Below are 27,690 nucleotides of genomic sequence, written 5' to 3' on the forward strand. Positions count from 1 at the left end.
AACTGTGATCATAGCTCTGAGATGCTTCATTTGTAAAGACAGTCACATCTGTGACAGAAAGCATATGACCACCAGATTACTAGAGACGCTATCAATTAAAAATAAAAAAATAAAAAATTAAAAATTGGCAGCCTTATTGGAAATTGTCATCTGTTGAGGCTACGTTGCCAAGCAGCTGGAGATAATTGTCAGATCTTGTAGATATAAAATGCGCTTTGGACCTGTCATTTACTGGGTCACCCATATTTCACTTGCCTTTAAGAATGTTTCCACTTCTTATAATCTGCTCATCTGTAACCTCATAATTGGCTCATATTGTGTTACCTTTTGTATGATGCTTCTCTTTGCATAATTTAAACAGTTGATGATTTCTTTACTGCATGAAGACTCTCCCTAACCCCTCAACACATCTAGGACTTGTCTATCGCAATCTATTTTACCATTGGAATTTATCTTCAATTGTGTTAACTGTCATTTATAATTACAATGTTAACATTTAGTTCTGCATTATTAACAGCTAAGATACATCAAGTTATATTTATGAAAACTGTTCTACAAGCAAACTAAATTAGTTTTGGGGGGAAAAAAAATAAAAAACCTAAAAACTGGTAAATCCATATATGTGTTACGTGTGTGTAGTAAGATGAAACCATCAGCTGTATCTCAGAGAGGCAAACTCTCTCACTGCAATGTCACCAGCAAGAGAGAAAAGACAAACTGCAGTAAAGAAAGTGCTGGAAATACATTTACATTTTGTGTTATTTTCATTTCCAAAATGAGGACACATAATGCATGCATGTGCATAACCTGACTTTACCCGTGACTCATCCGTTATAGGTACTGTTGCAACAGCATCCTGTGCACTTCAATCAGCAGTTGGTTTAAAAAAAAAAACAACAAAAAACGGAATACCTGGGAATTTCCCTTACTTATTTAAGCTGGTAAAATATTCTGCTTAAAACAGCAGAAACAAAAAAGAAAAATAAAATTTCAGGACAAGCAATAAAAGAGGAAAGAATGAAACCTACTTGGATGGAAAGAGAGTCTCTAAAAATTCAACATGGACACCATTAAATGGCATTAACATCCTGACACTAATTGCAACAGATCTTCAGAACAGAATCTTCACTCCAAGTTGTATTTTATTAATGTATCAAAAGGAGACCAATCCAGAGACAAAGAAACTAACAGGATATTAACAAAAAAAGCTCCTGCTAGACTATTTATATATCTGTTTATGCAGGCACTGTTACTCATGGATCAAACTTAGCATAGTTGTGTTTATGTTGTTATTGTATTTGTGTCCACTGTAGATGAAAGTCTACTCCAAACTAGTGTTCACAATAGATTTGTATTTACTTTTCTCTGGTTTTTATTTGTTATAAATTATTGAAATGAACAACTGACATCTATAAATGAAGCCACTAATCTTTTCCTTGTGACACAATCATTTTTAACTTTAGCTGCTAAGACCCCAATACCAACAGATATATTTGAAGTATACCTACCGCCATCACACAGAGTGGCGGTAGATATGTTTATTGGCTAAACCAATATTCATGAGAATGCAGTCTATCACTTCACAGGGAACGAGTCACACTCACAAAACGTCCACCTCCATTGTGTGTCATCAGTGGATGCAATAGCAGGTGCTTTATAGATTTACATTTGCCATCTAGGTGAATTATGGAAAATGTGATCATAGACCTACCTCATCTTTGTCTGCATCTTCATCCACTTCATAGACATGAACTGGAAGCTTCTCTGGTTTGGTCCCTTTGCTGTATAACAAGACAAAAATTACATGAGCAGGAAAACAAAAGATATTTTTAAATTATACAACGACACAGAACACTGCGATGTTGATTTTCATCCTCCTGGACTACACATAGTACTGAAAGATTACTTAAAAACCTCACCCAGTATGCCGCCACTACAGCTGATACTGCTACCATACTTCTGCAGCTACTCACACCATAAACCTTGTATGCCAGATGTAAAAATATTATTAAATCAACCTAAACTATAGTATTTATTGCAATAAGAATCTTGCTAGTACCATGAATGTAATAACAATGTAGTATCACAAAGTATTTCATAATGACATCTTTTTTCTATGCTTCATGCGGTTTATTCCCCACTCTTGTTTTTCTATTAGATGGAGTATAATGAACATACTAAGGAGCAGATTCAATTGACCGCGTTACTCTGGAGTCTAACGCAGTCTGCGCACAGTTAACGTTAATATGGTAATTTTAACCTGGATTTCAGCAAAAATCATTGTAGAAATTACCGTACTAACAGTAATCGTGCACGGGCCACCGTAGTCAATTGGATCTGCCCCTAACTTTTACTGGCCGACAGGGGGAGTTGGACAAAACAAGGGTGTTCCTCATTAAGTGAAGATAGGCACACAAATAAAACTGAAATATGGAAACGAGAATTAATTTTGTGGAACAGGAATCCTGTTTAAATGATCCTGTCACAGGATCATATAAATTATATGAAGGAACAGGAGTGCTCTGTGCATTGCAGAACGAAACATAGTCTTTTTTTCCCCCAAAAAAGCATTGAACTCTTTGCCATTTCTGGGGTCCCAGAAATCAGGTCTCACCTCTATAAGTGTATTGGGATTTACCGTTAAATTGCTGTCCTGTATGAAAGCAAATTTCTAACTGCAGTTCAATCAATGTAGTAAAAACCTTTACAAAATTGATGCGTGGAATAAAGACTGTTCCGATGTCCCCTCATTTTTCAGATTTACAAAATAAATGAAGCCAAACTGAGCAGTGTTTAAACAAATTGAAAAAGTGTAAATCCACAAGTCCTCTATGATATATAGATTATCTATTTTTTATTTGGGAGGGTGATGTATCTTCTATTTCTTAGTTTATATTACATTTTAAATAATGATTTTGGTTTACGTTTCACAAGCACGTCTGATTCTGCATGTATAAATTATTTAGACATCAGGCTGAAGGTAAGTGGTAATTCAGTTATACAGAAGCTTTTTCGAAAAAGGTGGACTCAAAGTTTTTTGCATTATAAATCTGGCCACTCTCGAGCCTGAAAAAGTTAATGTCCCGAAGGGCAAATTCCTTTGTATGAAAAGGAATTGCTCTAGCCCAGAATATTTTAGGAAACATAGTGCTAAATTGTATCAGTCCGTTTATTGAACAAGATTATCCTGAACAAATCTTACAAAAAGCATGTAGGGAGACTAAGGAGTTTGATAGAACAAGTCCGTTTGACCAATCTTTAAAAAAAAGAACACAGAAGACAAGTCTATGGTTTTTGTTACACAAATCATTATTTAATTTTCAGAATACTAATGGTTTTTTTTAAGTTTAGTTATTGAGCTGATTGTGGTCAGCTTGTTAATTCACTTGCGATTCTCTATATATAGTTCCAAATTATGCTATTGACCTTACAATGGCTATTTTAACCAATTAACTGCCGGCCACGACAAGCCTGAAGCTTGTAAGGATTTGACATATGTTTATTTACACTGGCTGCTATGACGCCAATTTTGCCTAGCTTTATTTATAGGTGAATGACACAAAATGAACAATGGATTTAGGATTATGATTGCCCGACCGGGTTTACATGACCGCTGGTTTGGCATTTAAACAGTGTTTGTAACATAAGATTTCTCTATTGCCTCTGAGAAACCGTCAGGTGGGCCGAGAAACACGTAAAGAGGTATTGCCGACAGAATATTGGAGCCATCTGCCCTTAAAACCCGTTTATTTTGCAAATACTACAATCACCATATGTCACATGTACATAGGAACTCTGTGTTGGTGTTGTTTCCTCAAGCTCTCTTCGGACACTTCAGTGACTATTAAGGAGGGTCAGCTGCTTAATAGGAATATCTCCATGTATACTGCTAGCTGCTACTGTGAAGGACAGTTACCATTTTCTTTCATCTTTGCAGTACTATTCATGTGTGCTGTGATCTGTTCCCATACAAGCATAGGGTACCATACAGCTTGGAGCAGTATAGATGAGTGGAAACTAATATATACCTAACAGTTGGTGATTGGGACCTTTTCTCCAAACCCCCCTTGCCCGTGGCTGCATATCACCTTTCATTAGGAAGCGCAGGTGCCCCACTTTTGTTGCTATCCAAGTTTGTGACAATTGAATGATTGCTTCTCATTGAGGATCGTAAACTACCCTTTTTATTGAGCTGCATTTGGAGACACTAAAACATACTAGTAGGCTAATTGGCTGCTATCTATTTGACCCTAGTCTGTGTGTGTCTGTTAGGGAATTTAGACTGTAAGCTCTATTTGGGCAGGGACTAATGTGAATGAGTTCTCTGTACAGCGCTGCAGAATTAGTGGCGCAAAATAAATGATGATCTATACGTGCATTGCTTATCGTTGCGGATAGCTCACCTGTGGCTAATGAGGCTAATGACTCCTAATATTCCGGATGGTGTTTTAATTTAACAATAAAATAGTATTATCTGGAATCAGTGCTCTCTTTTCTTGTTTTTTGCATTTATTTATTTATTTGGGTTCAGACCCCTGCAAAGGAGAGCTGCAGTCCAGAAAAAACACTGTTTATAGGAACGATATACAGCTCCTAAAATATTTGCTTTTTTTTTGTAAATCCACAAGATATAGGGGTGTTACGGTTTGCGCCCTGCACATTTTCCAGTGCATTAGCCAGCCTACAGGACTAGGTTGCTAGATCCATCCATCAGGCACCCATTGGAAGTAATGATCTCATAGCGAGGGTTGGAGTTCACATCAGGAGACACAGTGGCCACACAGCGATCAATAAAGAGAATCATAGGGAAATGATTCAGAGTGTCCACATAGGCCTCTATAGAGAAGGGGGTGTACCTTACAATGCACTTGTTGTGAAATAAGTCCACCTGCGTACATAAATCAGCACAAAAAGGGAAGTAATTTACAAATTGTTAAAATCTGCTGAACATGTGAAAAATAAATATTTAGCAAGCGTCTTAGAAAAATGTGACAGAACATTTAGGGGGGCTACATGCAATTCCTCTGAAACCGATGGGTATGTGAAGGAAAATCAGTGGCAATGTGACACCTGTAATCGGGCATAGACGTTATTTTGTGCACATCTGCTGAGAGCATTTTATTTATGGGCAGATCTAAACAATTTGACATTGGATGACTGCAGCCAGATTGACAAATATGGAAAGTAAATTATTTTCATATTGTCTGAAATTGATGGTTTCTCCGGATTTTAATTTTTGCTACTAAGTCTAATCTGACCAATTGTCGAGATGAGGCACCATAATATAGTAGAGTAATGAATAGTTTAGCTTAATCATGGCAATATCAAAAACAATGCACAGAAACCTTTTCTCTGATCTTTTACTGTCTATGTAATACTACTTCTGCACATCCAAGATGAGATTTATTGTTTTCTGCTGTAGTTGATAGATTGTGAACATGGTACCAATAAATCGGATTTGTGCAGTATTTGCATACCTCAGATCCCTGCTGTGATAAATGCTAAGGCTTTCTACTGTGAAGCAATATTTTTCTTTAGTAAGAGATTTGGGTGAGGAATGAAAAACTGCAACTAACTCAAGAAATTAAACCACAGGAAAATTATATTATTCTAAATTCAGCGATTCTGTGGCTCAAAGCTCTAAAAAAAATAAAAATAAAATTGTCTGCTATGGGTTTCATCTTGTGTACTACACCTACTGCGTTAATCCCCACCTTCCTCCTCCAGTGTCAACATCACAAGTTTTCAGTGAGGTAGATGGGAAACTGTGAATGAGTCATTCTGTCAGTCTCACCATCCTCTATACATACTAGCTCTCCTTAGATTCCAGAATCCGGCTAGGTTAGGAGGGCTTGTGTATTGGACATATACACAGATCATCACCAACACCACCACTATTTATATAGCGCCACCAATTCCGCAGCGCTGTACAGAGAACATGTGTCACTCGCATCAGTCCCTGCGCCATTGGAGCTTACAGTCTAAATTCCCTCACACACAGACCGGTGTTAATTTTGTCAGCAGCCAATTAACCTACTAGTATGTTTTTGCAGTGTGGGAGGAAACCAGGGCACCCAGAGAAAACACGCGCAAACACGGGGAGAACAAAAATTCCACACAGATAAGGTTCTGGTTGGGAATTGAACAGATGCGTTTTACTGTAAACATTCAATTCCTTGCATTTTTTTTTTCTTTCAAAAACACTGCTTGACCGAATTTATTCCTACCATATGCTTTCCTGGATTTCCACAAACTATTTCACAATCTGAAATAAAATACCTTCTCTCCTTCATAATATCTTTAAAGATTATATTCTGTCATCTGCTTGCTATATCCTTGGCTGTGTTTAGTAATGTATGTTGTCAGCCACATATACTTCTAGAACCTTCTTATCTAGTACATCTGGATTCCGGAATGTCTTTCTAAAACCTCGTCAGCAAAATCGCACACTCACCAACTGTTTAAGAGGGAACAACCACATATCTATTAATTAGTAAATTATCTTCAGATAACTTCGCAATGCAGATCAAGTTAATTACGGGACAGAGTAAGAGCGATCGTAATGTCCAAAGTGAAGTAGGCTGGGACTCAATACAACAATGCAAGGGAAGCAGGCTTAGAAGCACAGAGGGTGATGCATTACTAGAAAAAGAACACAAGGAAAGAGAGCTCTGCTCATAATTACTGACATTCTAAAGAGAAGGGGAAGACAGAAATGGGGTGGCACTGAATGGGAGAGTGGAGGTGATAGCCAAGGCATAATAACTTGATCTGGTGGACCAATCTCCGGTACTGGACATAGCTTGTTTAATCATCAAGAAAATGTGCTTAAAAATAGGTTACATACTGGGAAGAAGACTAAATCAGAACAGACGTTTTTCATTGATTGATCCATCAGTTGCCCATTGCTGGGATTTAACCATGTATTTAGTAATTCACTAGATTTGTTTAGTTTTAAATATCATGCCAATGAATACATTCCCTGAGTAAAGAATCTACTGTGGAAACAAGGAATGATACAGTTGGTTTGCTAGCCTGTCACCATATGGGGCCTGACAGACCCCTGGCTATAGAAATGTGATCATTACTTTCCGGGGCTTAATCACACCAGGGTTGCCTAGAAAACCCCCTTTCAGAGCAGTGACCAACGTTTCTGTTCCCCGGCTCCTAACCACAGGCGGGAACTGTGATCGTAATGATTTTTATTGCTTCTATTATTACAGACATGCAAAAATCCGACTAGTGCCTTTAACTCTATACTCTAGGGCCGTTTTTATGAACAGTTTAACCGTCCACATCTCAATAAATGAGTTATTTGTTGCTGGAGGCCTACTAAATTAAGCATTAAGAAAAAAGTCTCAGCGAGAAATGTTCCAAATTTAGCACAACTATCTACAGCAAGTCTGCTTTTATCAATATTTATAGCTACAAAGCAAGCGTTTCATGGCCAAAATAGGATTAAAGCTTTGAATTGTCTCTTGGGGAACAGATATGTCTCCTACAGGACTGGCATTGATTAGCCATTAATTGCATGCTTCTGCTTCTTGCGCTGCATCAGGAGAACATAGGATTCTTAAGACGGCTCTCTACAAAGATACGGTCAGATAATTTCCCCGTAGGCTTTTCTGTAGCTCCTGGTAAGCAAGCTAGATAGTTAATGCACATTTTAAAGCTCTCTGTCTATGTGGCAAAGGAAACGTAGTTTACCGAGGGTGAGGGATGAAATCTCCATCATTATAAAGTAAAAATACCATATGTACTGTCAGAGTAAAAGTACACCGTGATCAAGGGTGCATATAGGAGAGAAGGAGGCCATAAAATACAATGCTGATTTGCTATATCATGTCTCTTAGCCAATTATTGATTTATAAAAACAGTATATCTTAATAAACTGTCAGACCTTATCTACCACAAAGCTTCCCTTGCCCATTGCTTCTGTTAATGAGCCTTTGTGCATGTTTGTTATCTGAAAACTGTCTGGAAATTCAGTTTTAAAGCCCTCTGTAAAAAAAAAACAGCAATTGCTCAGGTGCAGCCAATGTGGCACTAAATGGAGGATTCTAATATACTGAAATAGAAACAATCTGACTGTTTTGCATTGCAGGTATAAAATAAGCACCACTTTATTATACTCTTAAAATTGATGACTCACTAGCTGTGATGCATAAGTTGCTTGCTACATTAGACAGCTGTGAAAATTACAGTATTTCATTGCTAGGAAGTAAACTAAAATGTCAGGCTGCAACCTGCCAACTAGGACAGGAAATATGCATACATTACACAATGTTTCTTTTAGGTCTTAAAAGGACACCTATCCTATGGATTCAACTTCTACAAAAATAATCTGAGACCATTTCCAGGCACCTGAAACCAGGGAATCAGGAGCTGCCATATAAAAACGCTTACCTTAAAAGTTGTCGGAAATCTCCTGAGTACTCTTCATATTTATACGTGACAACATGCCAATCGGAGTTGTAGGTTTTTATGCACTAAAAAGGTAAATCAAAATCATGAAAAGATTATAGGGATTTGTGCATGTCAAAAACATTATACGTTCTGTTTCTGTTCAGTACTGCAACTGCATTAAAGGGGTAATCCACATTGTAATCCCCTTAATATAATCTTTCCCATTCCCAGTAGCAAAATGGCATCTAAAACCAGATTGCGCTGCAGCACACTCATTTTCACTGCAGCTACAGTACTTCCATTCCAAAACAATAGAGTTCTGTGATGCTCTACTGAAATCAGTGGTTCCCAAAATTTTGCAGTTCGCACCCCTCCAAAATAATCTATCAGTCCCGTTTTATAAGTAGTCAAAAAAACCGTAATAAGTATATAGGTCAGGACAGAGATACTTATTTAGTTGTATGCAAAAATAATACACATAAATCCAAAGGAAAAGAATATTTTTATATATATTTTTTTCAATTATATTTCTGTCAAAGAATAATTTACAGCTAACACACTCCGTGCCCCCTCTGCCTCCACACACTCCGTGCCCCCTCTGCCTCCACACACTCCGTGCCCCCTCTGCCTCCACACACTCCGTGCCCCCTCTGCCTCCACACACTCCGTGCCCCCTCTGCCTCCACACACTCCGTGCCCCCTCTGCCTCCACACACTCCGTGCCCCCTCTGCCTCCCGCCGTGGACAGGAAGAAAAAGAAAACCAAACAAAAAAAATAATTTACCAATCCGACGGGCGCTCGGGACTCGGCATCCTCTCTCCTGCCGCTTCTCACTGAACATGTCGGGCGTGTTGACGTCACGCCCGGCTTTCAGTGAGAAGCGAGGAGGGAGGAGGTTGCCGAGTCCCGGGCGCCGCCGGATTGGTAAGTTTTTTTGTTTGTTTGTATTTCTTCTTCTTCCTGTCCACGGCACCCCTGGGAGCCGCTGCGCACAGTTTGGGAACCTAGGAGCTAAATCCTGACTGTAGGTAATATGGGAGGAGCCAAGATGGAGGAAGGGGAGAGTGTGTTTGAGAGTGCATGTAGCATGTATTTGCTACATACTATGCATATCTATGCATTTGTTTGGAAGAGGGTGGGGTCAATTTACAAATTATATTAATCTCCTAACACATATATATTTGCAAATGAAAACATTAGAAAGCAAATGAAGTACCAATAAATCTCAATTTAACATTGTGATTTTCCACCTCTCTCATTTTCTCCCTTATTTTCTCTTCAATCTACATCCCAGTCTCACTTATCTCACCACTTCTTCAAGATGGGTCTGTTTTTTATCACCCTCCCCAACGCAGAGAACACAATCATCTCCCACCTTGACTGGTCAGATAACCTGGCTCACTCAAAATCCCTTTAATAGCCAGGAATGTAATTAGAACTTTCCCTGCAGTGAAATGGATTTCAGAGCACAAAGTCAATCTGCCCATCTGCACAGCTGTTGGCTGCTTATCCAATAGCAACGGGCTCTGATGCTAAGTGCAGGGAGCAGTGCTAGGGAACAGTGATTGCCCCATTGTCACCACATCCCCAGCTTTCCCAAATCTGTCACTGCTACACACAAACACACCAAAATATTTAACCACCATTGCTCAACGTGTAACTGTAGTGTCCAATACATTTAATTACAATGTCCAGCATGCAACGACAGTACCTTGCACTTTTACCAAACATTGTGCAAAACATGTCAGGAAATTGTATAGGTATGCTCAAATGAGGCAATCTTCTCCAGATCGTTTGCTTTAAAAACCTATTTTGTATATTTTTCCCTTTGCGTTAGACATAGCTTTGAGCAAAGGGGAAAGAAATTAAATCTTTTTGACTGTAGCTAGATCATAGAATCTCAAAAATAAGCAGACAACTCTAAGATAATAATATGCACAGAGGTAAAGCATACATACGTAAGGGGGGGGGGGGATTTATAAAGTTAAATGGGCAGCAAGTAATAACCCCCTTTAACATCGACAATGTAATGGCCAGGAGCACTACTGCCTTGAGAACTTTGCAAGACTTCAATTGTGGCCAAACCACATAACCAGAGTCTGAGGTCTCCAAGAAACAGTGGGGGATAAAGAAATACTGTCTCTGTGTCCTGTAGCTTAAAATATGGGATCCTTCACCAATTTATTTACTCTAATTAATTTAGGCAATATAAAAGTTAAATTCGAAATCGAATGGCGAGTATACCCCTTTCCATGGACACAGGATATTTATTGGGACTGCAAGCGCTGTATTTCAGTTTGACAGCCTAGAAAACACTCTTTTCTGCCTTACATTATATAAAATTACATATAAATGTACTGCAATAAAAAGCCAAGGACAAGACGATTTTCTGAAAAAAATGGTTAGTGTGATTTTGTAGTTTCCTTTAGATAGATTATGTGCATCCTGAGTATATTCATCATGAGAAAAAACAGGAGAGGCACCATTCTACCAGAATCCTGTAACAAAAATTTGAGCCCAGCCCTTATAAACAGAGACTGTATTAATAAATAATGCTGTTCTGCACACAGACTCCTAGCAGGAGGAAGGTGTGGCTCAAATAATACAAAATACCAAATCCGTTTTAAAAAGAGCTAAAATGAAATTAAAACTATTAATATAATGAAACATTCCATAAATATATTTGCACTCATGCTGACAAAATAGGTTATTCATGGTTTTAGGATACCTGACTTCTTGAATAGGGTGATCACACACAGCTGTCAGAACACCAGCTGAGAGGGTCGTACAAAGCTCTGCAGTAGATTTTCTCTAATATGTTGTGCGTGCTTTAGGAACCATACATTGTACTTACATTTTACTCTATGGGGGAATTCAATTCTCCCCGAAGTAGCGCAGCGTTAAACCTATTACCCTTATTACGGTAAATTTAACCTGGCTTTCTGCTCGCAGCTCAATTGAATTCCCCCCTTAAAGTTATATTTTTATACCTTGCTTGACAGATGCATGGCAAAGTGATTGTAAATATTTAGAGACAAGCTTACCTCTGTGACAAAAAGACTTTGAGCTTCCTTCTCCGCATTATCAGGTACGGTTGAACATACATATCGACCCTGGCGTCTTAAGGTTGCTATCTACAAGGCAGAAGGGAAAGTACATATTCACCACTAGGTGCTTTATAAGAATTATGCAACATTACAAGAGTTCACAGAAAGTTCTTACTCCTGATGTCACTATAAACTAGCAATGCAAGTTTGCTTATTACAAAATAAATAAATAAATAAAACAATGGAGCAGCTAACTATCAAATCTTCCAAAAACTGAACAATACAATCAAGATCTACTTTCCAATAAGACAATTTATTTGCAAATGTACGCTAAGAGTACAATATACCAAATAGTTTATCACACTGGACTTCTGACGAAGAACTTAGACTTGGTTAAACAACGGACACTACTAGAGCACAGTTCTACCATTTGGTGGTAGATGCATGGGGAACGTTTAATACCTTTTGGTCGGTGAAAGAATGCAGGGCTGTCAGGTTTTGAACAATTTAACATTGGTATACATCCAGCCATATGTATATACTAATCATTTATGAACTGTTTGCCTACTACAAATGAATGCTTATATTCATGAGTGAATGTGGAGAATAATGAGGACCATTCTTTCCTTTACACTTGCATACACTCTAGATTAGTCACCATAAGCAGAATACAAATAGGTGTTTAATGCCTGACTCAAACAAACCCCAGTACCCAGAAAAGTATGTCCCACCATTTCCTAGTTGACATCTGCGCTTCTTTACATGCTCTTTATTTTGTTTTTAAAAGGGGACGGATGCAGAGACTTCCAGTACCTTTGTACTCATGAGGGCTTGGCTTCCTGCTTCCAGGACCACAGATTTTTGAGATTGCTATCACTATAATGTTAAACAAATAGTTGGGGTAAAAATAAATAGCAGGAAGCTTTCACGGAGGAAATGGATTTAACAGATTTTCGGGGGGGAAAAAAGAGCTTAAATATTGCAAAGCCTCATTTTATAACAATGTGGTATATAGATACATTTTCTTGCACATATACAAGCAAACAAATATGGCTATAGATATGTGTAGATCATAGAAAAACATATTATAGGTGGCAGCAATGACTCCAACCTTCCAGTCAGGTGTTATGTGAAATCTCCACTGTATGTATATTCTCAAATGTAGTTTACCAGAATTCATACATTTACTAATTAATATAACAAAGTGCAGTCTGACTAACCATCCAGCATGCATTTAACATTATTATTCATTTTTATTTACAAGGCACCACAAAGTGTCCGTAGCGCCATACAGAAACAAACAATAGGACAGTAGGACAGTACAAGATAAACAATAAGCACTAACTCAGAAAGCTCCAAGCACAGCTAAAGAGACAGGCTGAAAAGGTGAGGGATATTCAGCACAAGCTGCAAACTTGTGCCCAAGTGGGTGGGCGCGGCTGACAGGTTAAGAGCCAATGAAAGGTGCATAGAAAAACGAAAGGAGCCAGAGGGCCTGAAGGTCCAAGAAGGAGGTGAGCTGAGTAGCTGTAGAGCAAAGATAAAAGTGGTTGAAACAGGAGGAGAAAGGGCCCTGCTCAAAGGAGCTTACAATCTAAAGGGAGGGGCAAACAAACTAAAGATGCAAGGGGGATACAGAGATAGAGTCACACAGAACGAGAGAGAAAGAGGGGAGAAGGGATGACAGGGAGAGGTAGGCAGTTAAGCGGATGACTGAAGGGCTTTTAAAAAAAGGTGGGTTTTTAATGCCCAACATGTGCATAAGATGCAATACATAAGCCAGGCTCTGCACAAATCAAGGTACAAAAAGTATTGCTGAATATCTAAAATACGCATGAAACACTTTAATGAGAAAGTATACTGCAGTATACATACTTGCCAACTAATGGATAAATAATAATAATAGTCAATATGCTCTTTAAACTTAGAACTGCAAACACTTTTATTGCAGACACATACATGAAGGGTAGTGTTATAATATTATCAACTTAGGTGATTAGAGACAGTGGTGGTCAGTGAATGAGATATTCACTGCATTGTTGCAGTAAAGAGGTTAACAGGCACCGTGGAAAGAGGAAAGCAATTGCTGACTGAGGCAAGAGGAACAGCTAAGGCATTTGGGGCATATTCAATTAAGCGCAAAGTGCCTCCAGAACGATCCAAAGGCACTCCAAGTTACCGCAACACAGCGGATTTACGTTTGCATCCAACCAAAAAAAAGCGTAGCTGCGATGTTATGGCTTAATTGAATATGCCTCTATGGGGCATATTCAATTCTCGGCAGAAACGCTGAGAATCTCGCGGTCCGCGCATTATCGTCATTGCGGTAATAATGCGCGGAAAACGTTCTTACGGTACTTTTCTCGCTGGATTTCAGCTCGCAGCTCCCTGAGCGGAAAAACTACAATTGAATATGCCCCTTAATGTCTAATATACATGGGAAACAGCTCGAGCCTCTGCAGAACAGGCTTTTGAAAACAATACTAGCAGCTTTCAAAAGAAGCCGACAGAGAGCAGGCCTATCAGATTGCAATTGATAAAACGCACCACAGGAAAAAAGGAGCTGGATACTGAGGGAATGAGCTAACATAGGAGGGGGGGACACGGAGAGTGAGTCAAGGGATAAATAAAGGAGAATAAAGAGATACAGAGAGTTTGATGAAAAGGGAGAAAAAGAAATAAAAGTGGAAGGAAACACAAGGGAAAAACTTTAGAAAATGGGAAATAACTGGGGGATGAGAAGACATTAAGGGAGAATTTGGAGAGAGAACAGGTGAGGCAAAGAACTGTGAGAGGATATGTGAGGAGAAAGTATCAGAGGCAGAGAGTAAATTCAGTAACGCACTAAAGAAACCTAAGGAGTGCACAACACACAATTTAAACTGTAAGTATAAGGGGACAATATATTAATAAATAGGGAAACTGTCATACCTAGATAGCATCTGCCCAACGTTGAGTAGCACTGGGACCCTACTGCTATCCCTTGCCAGTGGGACCAGAGTAATACTGTCAAAATATTGTGTAAGCACTTGTGGCACTACAAGTGCCAGTATACACTGACAGATTGAGTGCTGCTGCAGGCTGGTCTGCAAACCGCAAAACATGTGATGTGGTTTGCGTTTTCAGCCTCCAAATTACAGGATGATAGATCCTCTGGTTTGGATCCGAAATGTGCATCTGATATGTGGTGATGTTTGTAAACTGCACTGTAAATGCCCCTTAATAAATTCCTCCCCCCCCCTTAGCTTTTCCCTGACAGGGGTTTTTCCACAATTTTGAGAACCATGCTCCTTTCAGCAGGAAAAAATGCTTGGTTAGGAATGTGTGTATGACATAACATGTTCATTTGCGATTTTAAGAACTTTATTGATAACTGGTTGCTGGATCACAGGTGGCAATTCCAGCAACAACAGACTTAAGTTCAACATGTACAAATCGCAGACCCACAAGGAATGTACACTATTTTATCAAAAAGTTCTAGAAGAGCAGAACAATCTCTCGGCAGAATAAACACAACATTCTATTTTTATATAAAGCCAAAATGAATATTCTGTATTTAATAGGTTAACCAAACAGACATTTGTTGAGTCTGACAGTTCTGGATTAAAATAAATGAATATCCTGAGACTGATATTATGCGAAGAGCACCTTGCTGTGAAAAACAATATATCATCATGCACACTGACTGTTTAGGTATCACTTCAGGTTAAGATCAGATTCAGGGTTAGAACGCTAATCTCTGGAATACATGAGAACAATGTAAACTTCAATGTAACACACTAACCCATTGTGACCAAGAGAGGAAATAGAGCTCCAATTTTTTCTATATCACAATTCAAAGCCAAACATCCTTTCTAGGAATACCTAACTCTGGGTCTACTTAATAGATCAAAGAATAGACCTGTTGATTTAATGTTCTACAACCATCGTTTTGTTTGAAAAATTATACAAAATTGTTACAATAAACAAGTTGTCAAAAGGTTTTGTTATAGAGAGATTTTTTATATTCACTGACATTTATTTCACTTTCACATGAATATATAATTGTCATGTATACAAAATATAACTGTTTATTTGTGAAATATTGCATTCTATTTTGTATACTTTTATTAACAAATATTTAAATTGATATTGTGTGTATATATATATATATATATATATATATATATATATATATATATATATATATATATACATATACACACACACACACACACACATACATATACACACACACAGTCAGTGGCCGAGGTGGCAAAAAGTAGTAGAAGTGGCGGTATGGCACACCACCGTATACCAACCCACTTGGACTACAGAATACACATCTTAACTGCAATGCCAACATCAAAGCAGACATTGATTTAGTTTTAAAATAAAATATGCTGATCCACTTGCTTATACTCAATAGAGATACTCCACTGTCTTTGATGGAACAGCTATACAATTTATTTAACTTACGTCTTTCAAGTCTTTAAATATATCCTTTATTACTCCTTAGAAAAAGATTTTTTTTTTTAAAGTAAATAGCTTTTTGAGTTGTTCCCTACTACACGCCAGTAAACACAAGCGTATCCAAATCATCTTCGAACGCAAGGACACTTCAGACTGCCTACGATTTCAAGGGGGGAGGGAAGGGGCAAATGCATGTAGTCAATGTACAATAAGAGTGTGCAAGGTTGAACACACACACAACCATCCAAATCAAAATCTTCTTTTTGAATACAGGTGTACCTGTCTGCAGTTTCTGTCCAAAAAATATGTGTTCCTTGATGAATCAGGCACAGAGATAAAAAATACAACACACACAAATATACCACATGTACTTTATGAAAGTGATGTGTTATTATGTGGTTAACTAAACCACACCCACAATTTACTACTTAGCATAAGGGTACCAAAAAAAAATATGATACATAGTACTAGACTATGGTGTACAATCCTAAATACAAGTTGTGGCAAAACTTAATTAATTTTACGAATACCCAATGCATGGAGAGGTTAAAATCACAGGTCACACAAGACATTAAAAAGAAAAATGGTCTGCATACAAAGTAAAGGAATGTGCATTCAAATTAAATTTGTTATTTACCTGAAAGTCATCGAATGGAAAAAGAAGCATCTCCCGTAGAGCATCATTCAATATTTGAGTTTTTTTCTGCACAATGACATTTTCATAGTCAATGGGTTCAATAAGTTTTGGCTTTGCCTGGAAAAGAACAATGTTTCTGTTAGGGACAGTACTGTTATTGCATCATGAACAAAAAACTAAAACATAAAACATACATAGGACTCTACCGCACAGCATAACAGTAACAACCTACTGCAGAGATACAGCTGACTGTGAAGTAGTAAACAGTGCATGTGAATTTTTGTGGTGATCTCAGACGCTATAGGTCAATCATCTACCAAGTTCTTGACAATACATAATGGAAACTTGCAATAGGAAATTGCACTTCATCCCAAATATACATAGTGACATGCAAAAATATTTGAAATCTATGTTTCCAGGGATGAAATGCAACTTATAGCTACTTAGAATTTCCATTATAAGGGCTTTGGAGAAGTTTCATGGCTAAACATTTATTTATCAAGCAATACACAGAGGGTGGGACATCAATTGCTACCCCTTGTACGTACTTTAATGTCTACATACAGTAGCTACAGTGTAGGCAGGGCCGGATTAAGGGATTGGAGGCCCCCAGACCGATCAATAATGCTGCTGAGGACTTTGAAGGGCCCCCTGGATGCCCGAGGCCCCTGGGCTATAGCCCAGTTACACCTCGGGTTAATCCGGCCCCGAGTGTAGGTCTGTAAGTGATGGGCAACCTGCTATACTGTAGGGGAACCCTCTGACTTTCAAAAGACCTGCACATTGCCAAACCTTAATATCAGACTATACACATAGTTCCCACCTCATTTATATACAGCTCACTCACAATCACCCTGTCCCCATCAACTCCTCTTCTCATCATAATAACAAGACCAACCTGGGCATGCGTGACATGCAAGTGTGAAAGGGTTAATCAAAACAAAACCACCTGGTCTGTCTAAAAACGACTGAAATCCCCATAGAGTATATTCCACACTCACTATTACAGCCCAGGTACTGCCAAAACTAAGATTTAGTTTATGAGCTGACACTTCAGTTACTCAATGGCTTACCCAAAAATGCAATCACAATCCTAATTTAATCTTTAATCTAAATTACTATTAACCAAAGAAGTCCTTGCATAAATGTAGCATTATAAATGCCATACCAGATACGAGTTCTTTAAGAACACAAAAGAAGAAAGATATTAAAAGGAATTTAATATGACAAAAGTGACCATGTTTATTGAATAGAACATTGAGAAGAAAAGTACATAAACAAAATACAGAATAGTTTCTTAAATTGAATCAGAAACAGAACTACACTCTACTATTGTATGTAATCTTCCATCATGAGCTAGAAAGTGGACAACACTAAGCAGCACACTGATCTCAAAAACTGAAGCCTTTTTAATTCATTTCACTACTTTTAATATGTTCTTCATTGCCCAACCCCCCTCCATGGTTACATCACTGAAAGAGGTGCACTGGTATGCGAATATGCTTTACAAGTGATTTATTGCCCTTTTGTCCAAGAACAGCTCTAGGAATAGTATCTGAAAGTATATCATAACTCTCTACTAGAACATTGCAATGTAACAATGATATGGCATTAATCTGTGCTCCTTCAAACGAGCACTTAAAAATCACCTGTTCCTCAAAGCCTACCAATCATCCACTTAACCCTACCTTCTTGCTCCTTCGCCAACCGCCTTCTCTCGTTATCCCCTCTCTCCCCTACTTTAATGGCTCCCTTTGTGCCTGTTTGTTCACCCTCCCTTAGGATGTGAGCTCGTATGAGCAGGGCCCCTCTCCCCTCCTGTCTCCATACCTGTTCTTCTGCTCCGTCTTTACCCACATGTCTGCCTGGAGTTTCTGAAGTATTGGTACTTTGTGTTTATTGTTCTGTAGTATGTCACCCTGTATGGTCTACTGTTTGTACTGTGTACGGCGCCACGGAAACCTTGTGGCGCCTAACAAATAAATGATAATAATAATAATAATAATAATAATAATAATAATTACTCTAAACATGGTAAGATTTTAAACACATATTTAAGAAGATATATGAATTCCTAGGAGAGATATGTCGTTCCCATAGGTTGCTTGTATAGATCACTGGCACAAGCTATCCAGTTAATATCAGAGCTTTCAAGTTTATACAGTGGTCTCCACAAACAAATTATGGAAAGTTTGGCATCAGTTCATTAGATTTCCCATAAAGATTATACACTGAGCTTGGAATGACCAGGTTGGACATTTTAGCCAATCTTTTGAATGGAACTCCTAACTGGGCAACAAGAAAGGGCTGATTGCTCTTCAGAGTTAACAGGGCATGTCTGAGTAAGCAATAAAGGTAAGGTGACATAAAACAGGTCCCTGAATCATGTCTGTTTCCTTCGTCAAAATACCCTTGTTTGTCTACACAGAGTGGTTTGCCGGAAACTATATTGACTAAATATATTCAGATATTAAGATAGATCAGTTATAGGCAACCTGATGCACTTCAGGGGTCCCATGGTGCGTCCTTCTAACCTTCAAAGGGCTGTGCATTACTCTTAATCTCAGTAATACATTAAAACAATACATTTAATAAAAGTAAGACACCTAACGCTAATAAAATATCAGCAGCCATTTTGTTACCAGCTATAACAAACAAATCTAACAATAAAACAGGAAGGAGCTGGGCAGATGCAGGTGTAGACTTGAAGGGCCACCTGTGGCCCATCACTGGGACAGATCATGACAACATTAACATAATATTTCCATCATTATAATGAATAATAGTAGCCTAATTTAGGCTATAATCATAAACACGCCCAATACACAAAGTCTTAATTAACACCCTCAAACTCACTCAATCCTCAGTTATTAATTACTCTTTCCAATATTTTAATCACTTGACCAGTGAGGAACTTGCCTGAATAGTTCCCCTCTGAACAAGTTTGAATGAGGTACGCCAAAATGCTGTACCGTGTTATTTAGATGCCAATGTCAGCAGTCAAAAGCATAGACCCCATGCTGGAGTATACACTGAGCCTTCTTCACCCAACGCAGTGTAACACAGCAAACCTCAGAAAAGGACACAGAGCACAGCTCCCCATTCACCCCTAAGAGCAATAGTGCTTCTAACACAGCTCCATTATTACTTTTTGTACATAGTTCTTTTGAGTTCAATTCAACAGATTGAATTTATAGAAACACTAAAATAGTATAATGTAGATCTGATGCTACTTTTTTTTAACCAATCTTTTGGTCTTCGCATCTACATTGCAGGATCACTCAACACCTAATGTATGTTTTACAAATATGTAGCTGTTAGATCCTTAATACCTTATAACACAGGCCTGGACAACCCATGGCTCTCCAGGTGTTGTGAAACTACAAGTCCCAGCATACCCTGCTAGCTATAGGCTGGCAAAGCATGCTGGGGCTTGTAGTTTCACAAAAACTGGAGAGCCACAGGTTGACTAGCCCCGACATAGGAAAGTTAAAATAAAAATATATCCTATAAGAAATTTTATAGAAATTTTAAAATCAAGTAAACTATAAAATATGTTAGGTTGAACGGTTTATAAAAACTACTGATTGCTCATTTAGTACTGACCTGATGTTACTATTAAATACATCTAAATGTAAAACATCTCAAATATAACAGAGTAAAATAAGTGGTTATATTTAAGGAGTAATGTATTTTCAGTCAAGGCTGCATGTTTTTATTCACCTATGAGACAGACACCCCAACCTTCATTAAATATGTAATAGTAGAGTTTCTGTCTCTTTTACAAGAATCTACCTGTAGAGACGAGGGGCCCTACTCCAGCTAGTTTTTCAACATTACAGAAAATTGTGTGTTCATGGAAAAATTTTCCTTCTGTGCAAATATTTTCATTATTTTACAAACTCTACTACAGGTCAACGGTTTAATCCCAGTACTTCAGTGGGGTTTTTTTTTACACTACACCTTTGATCCTTATAACATAACTCTACTGCAATCAGTAGAAAAATAAAGATGTTCACCATTACCCCAAACCTTGCACACTATGAAAGCATTATAGAGCAATTTTTAAATATCCAACCAGTCTATCTAGCGAATACACCATTAAATGAAAATCAAAAATACATCATTCAAAAATGTGCCTGGCATATATGCTGTAGAGAAATAGTGCCCAAAAGTAGCAGATTCAATCACTTGTGGAAGACATACGAATGCTGTGTGTTGGTATTTTGTCACCAGAACAGAGCTTGTGTTAATACATAAAAAGTCATCCCCGATACCTTTCAAAACTCATGCAAAGTTCTCATGTGGCAGGGAAAGTAAGAACACCCACTAGCAGGTAGGTGCTACAGTGTGTATTGTAGGGGCAGGAGCTTCTGCATTCCTAAAAACGCTAGCGCCATCCCTGTCCTGCAGTGCTCACTGCACTTGAATCTGCGGCCTAAGTAAGAGTAGCCTATCCATGCTGGCCCTTGATTTTTTCTGTGACTTCAGGTAAGGCGGTTATAAATATAAATATAATAAACTCTTACCTCTCTGTCTGTATTATTACCCAGTATTGTTTTATTAATGTTTGTTCCCAATTGTAAAGCGCTATGGAATTTGCTGTCGCTATATAAATAAATGTTGATGATTACGATGCTACATTGCTGGTATGTGAAGTTTATAGTGTCAGCATACTCTACACTGCTTTACAATTAACCATTACCTTAAATTACCAATATAATGCCACACTTCTATTTTGATAGAAACAACCCATAACTGTTGAGTAATAAATGCAAAATAAAACTGCAGAGGGACCAAGCACCAGAATTTGAAAGAGGGTTTACTTCTGGATTAAGAGGGCTACCATTTAATCTCTTAAGGAAATAAAGTCTGTTTTACACATTTATCTAACATTGTGTTTTTTTTGTTTTTGTTTATTTAAGAAATGTTCCTTCATCCTCTACAGAATTTAAACTGTGTCTTGGAACTGCATCTGCAGCAATATGATTCCTGAGTGTATATATCTGTCTTGCACTGTAATTGGCTGCAAAGCAATTTACTGCACTGCTAAGATAATTGTTCAGCATAAAAGCTTCCTTGTTTGGGAAAGGGAAAACTTATAAAAACCTTCAACCTCATACTTACGCCTCAACTAATCATGCCATAGCATAATTTAAGTCACAATACCACCCTAGCAAACCGTCCAAGCAGAAACAAGCCAAGTCACATGCTGCTAGCAACCGTCTCCGGTTTACTTCAATAGCCATAGACCTACATTATTAGCGGCTCTCTTTTATCTCAAGAAGTCTTGCATGTATGTGAGATTGAGGGACCCTTACATTCCATTATTATCTCTAATCAATCCTTCAGCTGTCAGCAAAATGCACTAATCCAAAGCAACAAGTCAAAGCTTTCTTAATTACCTTCTCTAAATCGTGTATAGATTTAAAAATAAACGGAGACCAATATGTGCTGAATTCACAAAATGAAACGCCAAACTAATTGCAGAGACTTTACTGTGAACTGATGACATATTTCTCTTGGCTAGCATATTGAAAATATAACAAAATGAGTAGTCCCAGAGCAAGAAAGTGGAGCCAGTAACATCTATCACATGCTTTGTGTTTACAATAATTAGTACTGAACACGAGAGGTGAGAGAGATCCAGTTTACTAGCAGCATGACATAGTCTGAAGAAGGAAATAAACAAAAATATAAAGAGGTTGAGATGAAGGAACCCACTTAGAATATGCACTGAACGGTCTATGGCTCTTTTTATCAATGCACACTAAGCAATTGTAGACAGAAGTGTCCAAATACACGAAAGCTGGCCACACACATGCACATTTTGTTGGCCAATAAGGACTTTTATTAAACCACAGTTGGCAGAGCGAGTCCAGGTTCTGACAGATCAAAATCCAATCAGACCAGAATGAATCTACCATATGAATGCATTCCTATATGAATAGCCAAATTACTTACAGATCTGGCAGTTTAACATTTGACATCTGGCACCAAGTGTGGCTATTGTAAGCCAAATGGTGGATATGAATATGATCAGCCCTCACATGTAGCACTACTTGTCTGACTTTCAATCAACATATCAATATTAATTACTAGGTTAGCACTACGCTCTGGTGCGAAAGTAGACTACATTGTGCCAAATACACATTGCATGGATTACAAAATAAATGTAGCCAATAACAAAATAAAAAATAAATGTTGGTTAATCCTGTGCTATGAAGCAGTTACTATTTCTACTGTTTTGGTCAATCTAGATGATCAGGATTCTGAATTCCCAGGAAGAAAAAAGCATTTAAGTTACATATTTCTTTTGAAGAAACCCAAGATTGTTATGTACGAAAGCCCAATACAGCTATAATTGTATAGTTTCAAATAAGGCTTTTCATAAAGGTATGATAAGGCAGGGAAGTATCTGTAAAAAATACATGTTCCAGAAATCAACACTGGTGCAGGAAAACAGATAAGATTAGACGATGGAAAAACTATGTAAATCAAAACATAAAGGAAGGGCAGTATAAAAACTCAAGTCTGTTACAAAAGTACTAAAGGCTTTAAGACTTACTGGGTCTGGGGGCATTACAATTAATTAATCTGGGAAATACAAGTAATAATTTCCATCATTTCTGTACAGATAAAGCAAAATGTTATAACAGTAAATGGTACACAATGGGCATGTCACAGTGTTTTTTCCATTAACACAAATTTCCCAAGCTATTAACGGGTAAACTAAGATGTGGGACAAGAGAACACAATAAACAGCAAAAATTCTGCTCCATCTGTAGCTGCAGAGATATAATGAAAATCCATATGGGAGAAAAGTAACATGTACGTAAACAGCCTTCGAGCAGATCAATCTTGCTTTGGATAGAGATCACATTAATGGTCTGCACAAATATATATATATATATATATATATATATATATATATATATATATATATCTATTAAAAAAAGTTATAGACAAGAAACAAACACATAAGTTGCCCTGGAGTTTCTTATTTTGAGAAGTTCTCCCGAACGTCCAGGAAAGTAAATAAAGTGAAGCGGGCGGGCCAGGGGGTGTCCTCAATGACGCGATTCGTGACAAATCGTACCACTGTTGCCCCCCAATCACTGACACAATGACTTGAGCCACAGGATTGGACTAAAGTGAAACAACATTCCGCATCAATCCTAGGGGAGTTCGAGAAAGTTGGCAAGTATGAGCTTGGCTTTAATGACATTCTGTCCTCAAAAACATGCATTACTAATTCAAATTAAGAAGTCTAATAAATATCTGAGATAGAAATGTAAGCACTTGCTAGATGGTTACATATTTTTAACCTCTTCAGTACAGTATACTTAAATATTAAAATCTTTGAGATGGTTTGCTAAATGAGGGCTACATTTTATAATAAACTTGATAAAGCAGTGTTACTCTCTGTAACACTTTACGTTAGGATCTTTATAGAATCAAACATCTGATTTACATAGATCAAATAGACTCTTTAAAAATATAAGGACTTAGCATGAAAATCCTAACCATGAAAATCTAATAATAGACAACAGTTAACTTCTAGTAGTAGAAGTTGCATACTATTAAAAAAAATGAAAAAAAATGGTAAGGTCACACCCTAAAAGTGAAGAGATTAACAAAATTAGAAGCAAACTTCCTGTTGGATTCCTTTAACCATTCTCCTCTGCACAGGGGACTTGACAAATAAGGACCAGATGTTAATGGAAAAATACCGCCCATTTACACATTTATAAAGCAAAAGCCTCACCAAAACATGACAATGCTAAAAAGGTCTAATATTTTTTTTTTAGAATCAATAAAGTAACTCAATCCAGAAAATCCCACGCATACAATAAATGCTAACATCTTCAACATATGATAAAAGTAAAAAAAAAAATATTGTTTTTAAAGTATTGGGAGTTGAAAACCTTTATCAACTTAAAACCAGAGGATTAATGCAAAAAGGAATCCTCACTTGAAACAAGTTTCCAAGAACAGCACCACATTCTAATAATTAAGGTGTGATTCTTTTATCCCTGTTCTGAATGATATAGGATTATATATGCGTCCATGCATTCAAATTTCTTACAACACATCAAGATGTACATTTATTTTCAAATGTCAGATTCTGCAATTCTGCATATTTAGAAACACACACTGTAGGGATTAGGATACAAATATCAATATTAACTTATTAGCCTTTGATGATGGGTAGCTATTTACCAGAGGAATGTTTGCTACAATGTCTACTGTTCCAGAGTGCAACATATGAATAAAGAATGCATCAAGGTAGAACCTCAGCACATCTGTTTACATATAGACAAAGGTTAATATTTAAAAGGAAACAAAAATATTTTTAATACATACACTAATCTGACGCGGTCCAATACAGAGACATGCAGCCTCTGTCCGCCTTGGTATAAAAAGTAGTAAAATCACATGTGGGGCCATATATGACACAATGGTCACACAGTTTTATCAGCAGATGATAAAACTAACCAAGTTTGCAACTTAGTGACTACCATTAGAGTAATGAAAGTAAAGGGTTATTGCTAACAGAACATTGGAGGGTTGATAAGTGAAACGCATGCAATAATTTGTTTTTTTCCAATGATCGTTATTATCTAACAGATCTATAGTGGAAAGTTGTGTCCATGTGATAATTACATAAATAATTGCATAAAAAGGAGGACATGTTTCTCTTAATGTTTGTAGTCAGTCCTTGTCTTTCCAACTAGCAGAACAGAAGTGGGCACATGCCTGGAAACTCGCCCCTGCCAAGCATCAAAAGACAGAAGCCAGCAGGGAGACGTTTCTCCAGGTTGGAGGAGGAGTGGTAGCAATCTAATATTTTTATGCAATTCTCATTTAATACTTTCTTTTACATAATCATATAATAACTTTTACATAGTAGTTTTAATGTAATTCATACTAGCGCTTTGCTGTACAGCAAAAATAAAGACAAATAGATGCAAGACTGTATGCAAAAAATCCAACCGTATGCATTTATAAGTCAACAAGATAATTTTGTCTAACTTTCTGTCTCCTAACTCTGAGGAGGACAGTACTATGTTAAATAGAATTAAAAATGCAATATTTTATGTACTAATAATACAAATAGACCAAATAGCTCTGCATGGTAACATCAGTTCCTATGCCATTAGATTTTCTGACTCAACCTGAATGGCTTTGTTCTTCTACAATGCTGCAAATAATAGCTGTATTGTAACCAATTAGTAGGTATTTCTGACTATTAGTGGTTCTGAAATATATATTCGAACTTAACCGAACCATGTGTATTCCATCAGTTTAATTTGAACCTGCCACAAACTAAAATCAGAGTTAAAACTGGGGAAAAGGCAAAATAGCGCCAAGTGAATTATAACGTCATTATCAGAATTAACAAACTTGGAACGCAAGTGGAATACAGGGCCTTGCCACCTACGCCTGTAAGAAGAAGAAAAAAAAATTATATAACCCAATATTTACTTAAAATAAACCCTGCATAAGAAATGCCCTGAGAAAATGGTTATGCCGTATTTGAAACACACTGGGTTATCAGTGTTTCCAGTTCAGTTATTTAAACACAGAGCATTTTTTTAATGGCTCAGTTTAGTCAGATACCATTTATTTTGGAATCATTTTATTACAGGCCATTAAGTCAGAGCCCTCCACACCACTGTCCGCTTCAATTAAGGTGCCAGATAATCCCCCATATTCAAGCTCTGGGACAAAAGCTGGTAAAAGAATTTCATGCAAGAAAGATGAACATTCTGTAACATCTTGTTTGATTCTGACTTTCAGAGCTGATAAGAAGATAGTCTGTACAATTTCCAGACTCTCCAAAGATATGTGGGTAAGTTGAGAATAGGAGACATAAAGCGTACTACACTAGTGCAATTAGGATTTGTACACCATAGGTCTGATTTTCCAGGTAATGACCCATTTACACAGTTACTCGATATACATATGTACATACACTTGTGTTTAGAGCTGGGGTATAATACAGCAGAGGTACGGCAACTGTATGAGCAAATTGGACAACTGGTCTACATCTTAAAAATCCTGATCCAAGGGACATGTAGCTGCTGCTCAAGGATGTTGTAGAGATAGGAGTGAACCTAATGAATAAATCAGGCACATATCTTAGATTTGACACTTCATTTTTGGAAGACTTTTGGAAGATTAACTAGCACTACCCAATAAACTGTTAACCCCATCATGTCTGAATGAGTTTTCCTTTCATGACCAGACCAATTTTTACACTTCCACACACGTCAATTATATATTATTTTTTATGAGAGATATAGCTTCCTTTTGGTTGCATAGTGTATTAAATATATTGATTTTGTAGGCAATATATTCACCCAAAACATAAATCAGCTTCTGCTCCCAGGTAAATGGATACTAAATTACTTTATCATTTGGCTGACACTGGACTAGGACAGTGATAGGCAACCCTATGGTGCATCCCTCTAACCTTCAAAAGGGCCGCACACTGCCCTTAATCTCAGTAGTAAGTTAAAACAATACATATAATCAAAGAGACAACCATCTCTCTCTCTATATATTTATTATTTTTACAGAGGATGGAAAACAAAAATCACATTTTACAATCAACTTCTTGCTTTGTGTGTAGTAAGAGACTCAGTTTAGAAAAATGTTTGTTGCATAAGATTCTATCATAGCGCCTGAAGGAATATTGGCACTGATGATATCAAGAGACTCTGCAGAAAGTAGGTGTATATAAAAGCATTTGGAAGTAAATAATTTGCACTTCACAAACCAAAGAAAATAAATAAGTAAAACTAAGAGGATCCATCACCAATATAGCACAGGAACATGGAATTTGTTGAAACAAGTTGAAAGGAAATGAATAATACATATAGCCTATATTAACGTGGTATGGATTCTTTTCATATCAACTGTATATTGATTAAATTTGCAGATATGACGGGGGCTCTACTCCATCGTAAAAATTATTATAAATATTGGGAAAATTAGAGGTCATCTACATTGTATGGTAAGGTGTATAAGATTTTACAATTTGTTTTTGAGAGAGATAATGCACAAGTTCAGTTTAAATATTAAATAATCATTATAGAGAGGTAGATTCAAAGTAGTCATGAAGTGAACTAGAGATAAAA

The 27,690-nt window shown here is 37.3% G+C and overlaps 1 protein-coding gene across 13 annotated transcripts in view; it reads right to left on the bottom strand.

Moving 5' to 3' along the window:
- The window catches only part of DOCK9 (dedicator of cytokinesis 9), a 214,057-nt gene that overhangs the window by 98,048 nt on the left and 88,319 nt on the right, over positions 1-27,690 (bottom strand). For all 13 annotated transcript variants that reach the window (XM_075199945.1, XM_075199942.1, XM_075199939.1 and 10 more), the window contains exons 2-5: positions 16,544-16,660; positions 11,452-11,541; positions 8,407-8,489; positions 1,712-1,781 (exon numbers count right to left, since the gene is read on the bottom strand). In XM_075199945.1, the coding sequence (XP_075056046.1) occupies positions 1,712-1,781; positions 8,407-8,489; positions 11,452-11,541; positions 16,544-16,660 (360 nt within the window). The remainder of the gene's footprint in view (positions 1-1,711; positions 1,782-8,406; positions 8,490-11,451; positions 11,542-16,543; positions 16,661-27,690) is intronic.

Source organism: Mixophyes fleayi, chromosome 2 (assembly GCF_038048845.1).
Source record: "Mixophyes fleayi isolate aMixFle1 chromosome 2, aMixFle1.hap1, whole genome shotgun sequence".
In the NCBI taxonomy this organism is placed as follows: Eukaryota; Metazoa; Chordata; class Amphibia; order Anura; family Limnodynastidae; genus Mixophyes; species Mixophyes fleayi.